A 10,776-nucleotide genomic window follows, 5' to 3' on the forward strand; every position below is an offset into this window, starting at 1 on the left:
GCGCCGGGGGGGTAAAAGTAGGGCGGGAGGGAGCTGTGGAGGGAGAAGATGTAGTCACCATAGCAACAATGCCACAACAAATATTCATCAAGTCCTTAAAACAAAGTCGAGCCGAGCAGCTTTATCAAATAACTCGCGTAGTTCATCCTGGGACAGTCAGCAGAGAGACGCAGAGAGACGAACTACAACACTTAGAAGAATGAATGGTTTGCTTCCTCCCGCAATCAAAAAGAAACTTTCCCGCCTTTTTGCATATCATAGTGCTACTTTGATGGAACCGCGGCTTCCTTCAACGCGTTCTTTCCGTTTCTATACATCCTGCTGGTTCAGTTACGCGGTTTCTCCGTCGTTTTTTCCCTCGTGTTGTGTTTCCCCTGGCGACACCGTGCCGCATCCTCTCTCTCTCTCCCTCCTCTCTGTCCCTGTCACCTTCAATCGTGCTGTAAAAGCAGACACACAGAGCCTGAGGACAGAGCGAGAGGAGCACAACCGAGACAGAGACACAGCAGCACAACAGAAGAGGAAGGTGAACACGGAGTCATGTAGTGATTATCGTCGAGCATCTGTCCGCTTAATCTATTATTAATAACAGTGTTAGCGCCCCCTTGTGCCAGTTCACAAATCTTACAACAGAAATTAAAGAATTGAAAAGTTGATCCATATAGGCTACCCTTAAAGTCGATCCATACCTCTACGAAGTTCTTTCTTCTGTCGAACACAAAAGAAGATATTTTGAAGAATGTGGGTAATCAAACAGTTGACGGTAGCCATTGACTTCAATATGTAGGTAAGAGTTGACCGTAACCATTGAATTCCATAGTATAGGGACAAAAAATAAAAATACAATTTTGGAAGTCAGTAGCAACCATTGGCTACCCACATTCTTCAAAATATCTTCTTTTGTGTTTAACAGAAGAAAGAAATTCATACAGGTCTGGAAAGACATAAGGGTGCGTAAAGGATGACAAAATTTTGAGGTGAACTGTCCCCTTAACAATTCAACTTTTTATGAATTTTTGTGTAAACTAACTGTGAATTTCACTGCAAACGTTTTCTGTACATCTCTTTTACTACCATTTATTTATTTTATTATACTTGATTATCATACTTCATTATACATTATACTATTCTGATTGGTCAGTCAGAATGCTGTCAAATATTTTTTAAACAGGTAATGAATTGCATTTTTATATTATTTTATAATGTTTCCTTATGTCCTTGTTAAAAAATACACCAAAAGCAGTCATAATATTGTCTAGATTTGTTTTCTACACTGTTTTTGGCCCTCAGGTTTAAACACTTCACTTTAAAGGAACACTCCACTATTTTTGAAAATAGGCTAATTTTCCAACTCTCCTAGAGTTAAACAGTTGAGTTTTACCGTTTTCGAATCCATTCAGCCGGTCTCCGGGTTTGGTGGGGACTATTTTCAGTCGCTGCGTAATATCGTATATACCCATGGTACGGCAGCAAAGTTCCTTGATTATTACGCCTAGTTCCTAGCCATATTGGCCTAGAAAATTGCAACTTTTCATTTTCCGTCGGTCTTAGTACACGATGTAACTACAGAAGAGTCGTTTATATTTAAAATCCTATTTTAAAAAAAAGTTTAGAAAACTCTAAAAAGGCACTAAAAATATAGAAACTCTTTGGTCATTTTTGAGCGAGATGCTAACGGTCTAATCAGATTCAATGATCTATGCTAAGCTACAGCTAAAAGTGCTACCGTCAGATCCGGAGATCGGCTGAATGGATTCGAAAACGGTAAAACTCAACTGTTTAACTCTAGGGGAGTTGGAAAATGAGCCTATTTTCAAAAATAGTGGAGTGTTCCTTTAAGGGGCATGTCTTCTTTAAGAGATCAATGTAAACGCCCACTGCTATGATTGGGTAACAGCTTGAAATATGTATTATACTTGTGGAACACTTATGATTGAAACTGTTTTATGATTGCTACAGTTGATTACAGGTGCAGGAAGTCTTGTATGTTGTATTCATCTCTATTGCATAATAAAAGTAGAAAGTGGGTAATTTTGGCAGCTTGGTTTCAGTAAAAGCTGTTTTTAAACTAACAAGGAAGTTTTGTGTTCACTTCAACTTACATTATGTTTTTAAAGTACAATTTATGGAGCCATTATTTCAGGAGCCATTACTCCAGTCTACTACATAATGTTACAAAAATCATTCATTATCAAAAAAAAAACAAAAAAAAAATATGTTGATATGATGATGATTATTATAATTATTATTTAAATTGTTACTTTTTTCAATTATCAGTGTGCAAATTTGGTACACAATACACATTTCTTATTATTAGCACAGTAACAAATAAAAATTATGTGCTGCCTAATGCAGTTTGTAAACAGCAATTGTCTTTTATTAGTACTGAGTGCATACAAATCACCGTACTTTCAAGTCAGTTTTGGGTTTTAAGAAAATAATTTTTAGAAACAGAATCTAATCAGTACAGACAGAGAAGTGGACAGTCCAGATCTCTTCCAAGGATATATATATATATATATATATATATATATCATGTCATTACACCAGCAAGATAGAAGCAATAACGTATGATTACACTGGTTATTAAAGAGTAAATCCTGATTGATTTTAACACTTCAACATGTGACCACCACAAACTAACAAATTCATGATCACAAAATAAATGCACTTCTTCTTTGATGATTACGTCCTTGGCTTTATGTGTGTAGGGCCACTAAAATATTCTGAACCGGTTATACCTGTTTCTCAGTCATGCGCATGCAAAAAAGGACTGATTGTTAAAACATGTTTACAAAAGTCCCTGCTACCCACACATTACTATTAAATGACATACGCCACACAATTTAAAACTGAAGTAATTTAGCAGCTATTTAATGGGAAACAATTAAATCAACGATTTTTCAACAAAGCCACTACAAGGCAGAATTGTAGACATTGAAGCCTTACTATGTTGTTGAAATTACAGAAATTATTGACTTAGAGCCTATATCGAAACCTGCATTCATTAGTTCACTGCAAATACCTTGCACTGCCACATTCTTGGACAAATTCCCCGAAACAAAACTGCTAGAGTTGGAAAAGTGGGCGGAGTTCAGACTCACTGAGGGCGGGACGAACGTTCCTGATTGGTCATTGCAGGATAGGTACGCAGATGATTTGAAGAAGAAAAAAAAAAGAGATCTCGGGTAATGTTTCTTACATGAGCGAAACTTACGAATTCTTGATCTTCACTGTTCTCTTGACTTTGTCGAACAAGGACGTGATTATTTCTAGAAACGATCGTTTTAAAGACTTGCGTCCATTGCCGCTGAATTAAAAGCAAAGTTGAAGTTTCTGAACACAAGGAACAAAGGTGTTTTGTTAGGATGCGGTACATCTCAGGTATTCGGACTGCCTTCGTCATATTGATTGGTAGGTGCATAACTTTAGTTAGTTTTTTTTCTTTCTAAAAAAAAAACCTTTTATTTTTTTTGCTAACGAATTAACAATTAATGTAGGGTTGTAACTTCATTGTTTTGTTTTATGTTGGGCGCGCCATTCAGGGTTATGGATGGGCGAGGCTCAAGGTAAGAAATTCACCTAATTTGCATACATACTAGCTAAATCGATACTCGATACGAAACATTATTATATCAGTTTATATACTTAAAAATTTAACGTCTTTTATGTGTGTTAAGCAAATCAATGTGTTTCTTTCAGAATGCGGTCGGCCACAAATGCTGAACAGGATAGTTGGAGGCTCCGCTGCGTCAGAAGGCGCTTGGCCTTGGCAGGTGGATATTCACGTAAGAATGGCAGCCATTATGAAACTAAAGTTTTGAAAAACAGGCAGAGTTCACAGGCTTCAGTTATATAGAATACATTCCTGTAGCTCAGACAGTCGAACAACACGGAGATCATAGTTTAATGCGTAACCTGATCAAATGTATGCCCTGAATGCAAAATCATCAAGATTTTTTTTGGTCCTCATATATAATTCCATAAGAATTATTCATAATTTTACATATTAACCGAAAAGGTGTAGGCTGAAGCCTTGGCTTTTCATAAATCTATAAATTTAGTCTATACAAAAGATACAAAAACAAAACAGTTATGAATCGTTCACTCAAAGCTGAAAGTGTACTCACCTTCAGGCCGTCCAAGATGTAGATAAGGTTTTTTTTTGTCATTGGAACCGGTTTGGAGAAATGTAGCATTACATCACTTGCTCACCAATGGATCCCAGGAGAGAAATAAACACAAATCAAGCACATTTTAAAAGTGGAAAAAAAAAAATGTTCCGAACAGTTCTAAACAAATATGTTGGTGGTTTTGACTGGAGGAAGCGTTATTGTGAATTATGGCCAAAAGCAATGGTTTAAAGTTAAAACACCACCTTTATACAAACACACAGCTTTTCACTTTACAAGATAAAGTTAACTGTTGAACTGGAGTGGTGTGGATTACTTTTGGATTATTGTGATGTTTTTATCAGCTGTTTGGACTCTCATTCTGACGGCACCCATTCACTGCAAGTGATATAATGCTAAAATTCCCCAAATATGTTCTGATGAACAAACAAACTCATCTACATCTTAAATGGCCTGAGGGAGAATATATTTATCAAATTTTCATTTTTAGGTGAGCTATTAAAAAAAAATCAATAAAAGACCAAAAAATATTGAGACCATTTCATAACTGGGAATTACACCTTTCATATTTAATAGTTGTTTCAAGTACTTCATATACAAATTATTAATGAGCTATATACTTGTTTATCACCTTTTTAAATTTGCAAATTGAACTACACATTTTAAATTCCTTGTCGCAGTTTTTCTACAATATATACTTTATATATATGCTTTTTTTTAAAATAAAGATTTGCCCTTTCTCTTATTTTATAAAATAAAGCTTTTAAATCTGGACTAAATCCAAATATCAGTGCAAGTTTTAATTACTTTATTATGAAGGTTTAGGATACATTCTGAATTGTCTGTCAGATCTGGTTTCTTATCAATATCCTCCTGATCGCTGGTTGATGTGTTCGTTTAGACTGACAGTCAAGGACATGTGTGTGGAGGAACTGTCATCTCGGAGAACTGGGTGCTGTCTGCTGCACATTGCTTTCCCAAGTAAGTTTTACACCTTTTTTTCAACACCAATATAATCCTTGTTTGTTTATTTTTTGTCTAAATGTATATATATATATATATATTTATATCAATTTCTCTTCTCTGTCCAGCCCTAATGACATCTCCTCCTACATGGTTTATGTGGGCCGGCAGCAGCTGAACGGCTGGAACCCGGATGAGACCAGCCATAGGATCCGTCGTGTGGTGGTTCCTCTGGGTTACACAGACCCTCAGCTGGGTCAGGATATCGCTCTAGTGGAGCTGGCCACATCTGTGATGTGGTCCGACCGCATTCAGCCTGTCTGCTTGCCATATGGCAATGTGGAGTTCAGCAGCGACATGAAATGCATGATCACTGGATGGGGTAACATCAGAGATGGAGGTGAGTGAGAGCGGACTGAAACCCACGCTACGGGCGTCTGAAATTTCATCCATGCGCAGGTTGTGATGTGAAACTTAGAAATGACATTCGAAGTCAACATGAAATAAAATATTTAATAACCTAAGTTAAAGTGAATATTAAATCCAATACTATTTTGTATAAATAAAGTAAATAAAATAAAAATATAAAACAATAAAATAAAAAAAAACACTAATTCATTTAGGCATCACAACATTAAATGTGAAATGTAGAATGTGAATAATGGATACTCATTATGAGATTTGCTAAAGATTACATTTGTAAGTGTTATTTAATTATTAGTGTTTTTAAAGATTAAGTTACGTTTAAAGGGTTAGTTCACCCAAAAATGAAAATTCTGTCATTAATTACTCACCCTTGTGTTGTTCCAAACCCGTAGTGATGGATGACAGTAAAGTATCTAAATATGTACAATTAAAGTTGCTCATGAACTGTTGTTTGCAAGCCATTTTATTTAGTGTGAAACAGAATCAGAAAAAGGGGCTTGATTTATATTGGATCGCTTGAAAAATAGGCGTGTTGGATGACAGCAAAGGTGGTCTAAAATGTAAAAATAGAGGAAATGGGTATGTGCAATTACATAATCAGTATCAACTGATAATTGATGTGGTACCAATATATTGTTCATCCCTGCTGTTTACTTTCTTAATGCAAATGTATGGTCTTATTGTACATTACATACATTATTCTCATGCTCACCAAGGCTGTATTTATTTGCTCAAAATTACAGAAAAAAAGAAGTACTATTGTGAAATAATCTTAGTTTAAAAGAACAGTTTTCTTACTGAATATATTTTAAAATGTAATTTATTGCTGTGATCAAAGCTGAATTTTCAGCATAATTTCTCCAGTCTTCAGTGTCACGTGATCCTTCAGAAATCATTCTAATATACTGATTTGCTGCTCAAGAAACATTTCTTATTGTTATCAATGTTGAAAACATTGTGCTGCTTTATATTTTTGTGGAAACTGATACACTACCAAAATTGTGGGCTAAGTAAGATTTAAAATAGATTAAATGAATTCAGCAAGTATGCATTAACTTGATGACAGTGAAGTCATTTGTTACAAAAGATTTGTTTCTGTTCAACAAAAAATCTCATGATTTCCACTAAATTAAGCAGCAAAAACTCTTTTCAACATTAATAATTATAATAAACATTATTAATAATTAAGCACCATAATAATTGGTAATGATTTTTTGAAGGATCATGTGACACTAAAGACTGGATTAATGATGCTAAAAATTTAGCTTTTCTGTCCCAGGAATAAATTACATTTTAAAGTATATTACAATAGTAATCAGTCATTTTAAATTGTAGTAATATTTCACAATATTAACGTTTTTACTGTATCAAATAATGCAGCCTTCGTGAGCATAAGAGATTTCTTTCAAAAAAGTAAAAAAAAAAAAAAGTGTAATTATTCCAAACTTTTGACCAGTAGTGTATGCATCTTGTGTGGATTATTGGCAATTGCTACATACAATAAATAAAGAAATTCTCGTTCCTTCAGCGTGTACAAAGACACAAAAGCAATCTCTTGCGTTTTTTTTCTTCTCCCCACAGTGAATAATCTTGTTGTTTCTCATGTCTTGTTCAGTTGCTCTGCAGGGCGTTGGGGCGTTGCAGGAAGTCCAAGTGCCAATTATTGACTCAAAGACTTGTCAGGATATGTTTCTGATAAACCCCACAGAGAACATTGACATCCGCCATGACATGATGTGTGCTGGATTCCAACAAGGTGGCAAAGACTCCTGCCAGGTGAGGAGAGCATTGCATGGGGAAAACATATGATTATTATTATTTTTTTACATATAAAAATACCAATGAACCTTATTTATGCATTGCAAAATGTTCATAATACCCTTCACTTCTCATATATCTCTGCATGTGTGCTTTTTCAGGGTGACTCTGGCGGCCCTCTGGTGTGTCAGATCAGTGACGGAAGTTGGGTGCAAGCTGGAATTGTGAGCTTCGGTCTTGGCTGCGCTAAACCAAACCGACCAGGAGTCTATGCCAAAGTATCCAGCTTCACTAACTTCATCCAGAGCCATGTTGGAGGAATCCAGCTCAAGAGCGCATCGAGTCACATCTGGGCTGACCGGGTCATGTTGCTCATCAGGACTCTGGTGCTACTAGTATTGGTGCAGCTGCTGAGATAAACACACACTGATCCTCGCACAAGCCAAAAGACTCCCGCCCCAAAATTGCCATCCTACATAAAGAGAGATTTGAATGCCATAAGTAGCTTTTTAATGTTTTTTAAACAACTTTATATTATTTTTTCCAATTTGGTTTGTACCAAAAATACACATAAAGACACACTGAATGATTTGAAATGAAAGATAAATGCATGTCTTTTACCTGCTCACTTGATTGTTAATATATTATTTTAACTATCTTAAACTGTAATGATCAACACTGCGATGAATCCACATAATTAAACTGTGCAAATAATGCACATTTTAAACTGAAATGGTTCTCATGGGCAGCTGAACAAATGTGAGATTTGACAATCTTGATGCCTACTAAATGATGCATACTAAAATATTAATGGACACTTATTTGATCCAGCCTTTTGCACAGCAATTATAAATGTTATTATTTACCTTTATATCAGGACATGTAAAAGTGTCAAGTTCACACGTGCAATTAGATGTTTATGATGTGAAGGATTTCATGCTTTTCTAGAGTCAGCCAGTTGTATATTTGTATTTCTTGGTGACTGTTTCTCTTAAAATGCTGTAAATAAAACTTTGTAATAAAATGATTTTTGTAATTGATATTTCGCGTTCGAGGTGAACACCGGTGAATCGACCAATCCTATCATAGCAACTGTTGCTGTCCGGCATTATGATTTTGTCAGATAAACTTATGCTCTTTTTCTAATGCAAGTCTATGGAAGATTTGTGTTTAGGTTCATTTAATCATAATTTTATATAAATTATAAAAAAAACATTAAAATATTGTTAATGTGCATTCAGCATCGGTAAAATGCCTAAATTTTCTCCAGGGAAATTTAAAATAATTGACATTGATTCAGGTTCTAGAGGTAATTTGTGCAATCACTTATAAATAATACATTTTCACTTTTGAGTTTTTAATCACATTGCTTTGCATTAATCAATTTTTATAAGAGTAACAAAGGGGGCGGGGCTTATTCAAGGTCAATATTACTACTAAGTGCCTTCTATTTATGAAACCTTATTAATTCACGATTACAATCATAGGATTTGCCTAAGTTCTTTAAGTGGTCTCTGGTATTTTCATAAGAATAATGTGTATTTATTATGGCAATGGTTAGCATACATAGCCTTTAGCACTGCATACAAATCTATAAATAATTATTTCTGCCTCATACTGTAATCTGAATCCCCATCGGATCGTAATCAGAAGTTGTTTCAGACACTCGCTGGTGTCTGAAAGTGAGTTTTGAGTTTTAAAAGGCCGTTTTAAATGTCATAAATGTTAATTTTGTCTGATTCACTATATGAACACTTTAAAAGAATACCATCATTAAACGACACATGAATCCCTTTGATAGCTTTATTCAAGACAATACTCTTGTTGCTGGTGTAAAACGGAGCAAATCTGCATGTGGTGCAGTAAGTTTCACTATTTTCTACAAGACATTCATGCAACATCAAATGAAATGCTTTTCTACTTTCTACAGTCATTATGTCATTGTGCTCTGCTGTTTCATCCACCGTAATACTGCTGCCCTGCTGGTGACTCCTACTGTAGTGTACTAGAAAATAGCTTTAAACACTCGTCTGCTAAACAACGTACTATTTCAACTGACTTATTCTGTAAAATCAGCAGAATGGAGTGATATTGGCAAATCAATGGCACTAGCACCGCTGAACTGAACTCTTTCTCCCTGGTTTTTTATAATGGCACTGAAATTCTGAGAATGGAAACCCCTTAAGAACCGAACGGAGCATCATACTTTAATGTTGGCACAAATAAATAATGCATTCAAACCCATTAAAGATAAAGGCACTTTTCTGGGTAAGGTTCTAGGTAAAGGTCTTAATAATTTGGAGCCTCAAAAATACATCTCTCCAACGTATACTGGTGCACAATACAGCTATCATGTTCCTCTGTTCACCGCTCTCAACCGGTTCTACAAGGGGATGGAGACAAAATGCATGGACTGATCAGGTATCAGGAAGCGTTGAGTTGTCAGAGAGGATCATGGGAGATCCCAGCTGGAGCTCCTGCTGAAGTGACTCCATGTCAGCAGGGGTCATGCGATGTACCTCCAGCCAATCAGAGAGCAGGGATGCAGACAAGGGGGCCAAGTCATTGTGACTAATGAAACAGAATTGAGATCATTGAAATGTACGTTAAAGTCAAGTACTGTAATGGGCAGTGATGTACAGTTCAAAAATATAGCGTGCACTTTGCGGTCACCGGGATCTGAACTGACCTTTCCCTGAAGTCGGAGTGCTGGAGTTCGGTAAGCGACTGAGTGAGGAGGTCATCGAGGTCGAAGCCGACGCCGTATCCTGCTCCACTGCCTTTAGGAGTCACTGAGAAAACCGGCGGTAAAATGTCTTCAACCTGGCAGGGAAAATGATTGAGAGAAGAATGAAACAAATGATCAAAATTAAAATAGAATTTCATAAAAAATAAAGATGTTTTTGATTTCTCCCAATTTTGACTTTATATCTCACTATTTTTTTTTGTTTACTTTATCCCATAATTACCTGTTTCTTCATTACCCTGAGTTAGAAAAAGGCCTCCATACATAACATAATTTGTGTCAGAAAATAAAACAGAAAGATAAAAATAGTGCATTTTATTTCAAACAATATATATATATATATATATATATATATAACTTATTAATCTTTGGCATTTACCTCATCCAGCAACATTGGGGCTTCACACACACACACACACACAAAAAAAACTCATAAAAAAAATAAAATCATGTTTACAATTCATGTCCATGATTAAAAAAAATTTGTAAATTTTTTTTTTTATAAATTTTTGTTATTTTACTTCAACTTAAAGGGATAGTTCACCCAAAATGAAAATTCTGTCATTATTTACTCACCCTCATGTCGTTCTAAACCCGTAAGACCTTCGTTCATCTGCGATGAGAATACTTTTTGTGCGCAAAAGAAAAAAAAAACGACTTTACTGAACAATTCGTCTCCTCCGCATCACCCTAGCGCCATTTTGGAGAGTATCCACTGAACGTAAATTGCGTATGCTGTTTTGTGTGTGT

At 35.5% G+C, this 10,776-nt stretch overlaps 2 protein-coding genes across 3 annotated transcripts in view; one reads left to right on the forward strand and one right to left on the reverse strand.

The window, feature by feature from the left end:
• Positions 1-3,145: 3,145 nt before the first annotated feature.
• On the forward strand, positions 3,146-8,369 carry LOC107708960 (serine protease 33). Its single transcript, XM_016513337.1, has 7 exons — positions 3,146-3,414; positions 3,546-3,569; positions 3,703-3,788; positions 5,035-5,114; positions 5,225-5,496; positions 7,138-7,298; positions 7,442-8,369. The coding sequence occupies exons 1-7, from the start codon at positions 3,369-3,371 to the stop codon at positions 7,697-7,699; spliced, it is 927 nt and encodes a 308-aa protein (XP_016368823.1). The 5' UTR covers positions 3,146-3,368; the 3' UTR covers positions 7,700-8,369.
• An 831-nt stretch (positions 8,370-9,200) lies between these two features.
• Positions 9,201-10,776, reverse strand: part of mapk7 (mitogen-activated protein kinase 7) — a 7,461-nt gene continuing 5,885 nt past the window's right edge. For both annotated transcript variants that reach the window (XM_016513339.1, XM_016513338.1), the window contains exons 6-7: positions 9,970-10,103; positions 9,201-9,851 (exon numbers count right to left, since the gene is read on the reverse strand). In XM_016513339.1, the coding sequence (XP_016368825.1) occupies positions 9,698-9,851; positions 9,970-10,103 (288 nt within the window). In that variant the 3' untranslated portion in view covers positions 9,201-9,697. The remainder of the gene's footprint in view (positions 9,852-9,969; positions 10,104-10,776) is intronic.

This window comes from Sinocyclocheilus rhinocerous, unplaced genomic scaffold, assembly GCF_001515625.1.
Source record: "Sinocyclocheilus rhinocerous isolate Xijiao unplaced genomic scaffold, SAMN03320098_v1.1 scaffold24, whole genome shotgun sequence".
In the NCBI taxonomy this organism is placed as follows: domain Eukaryota; kingdom Metazoa; phylum Chordata; class Actinopteri; order Cypriniformes; family Cyprinidae; genus Sinocyclocheilus; species Sinocyclocheilus rhinocerous.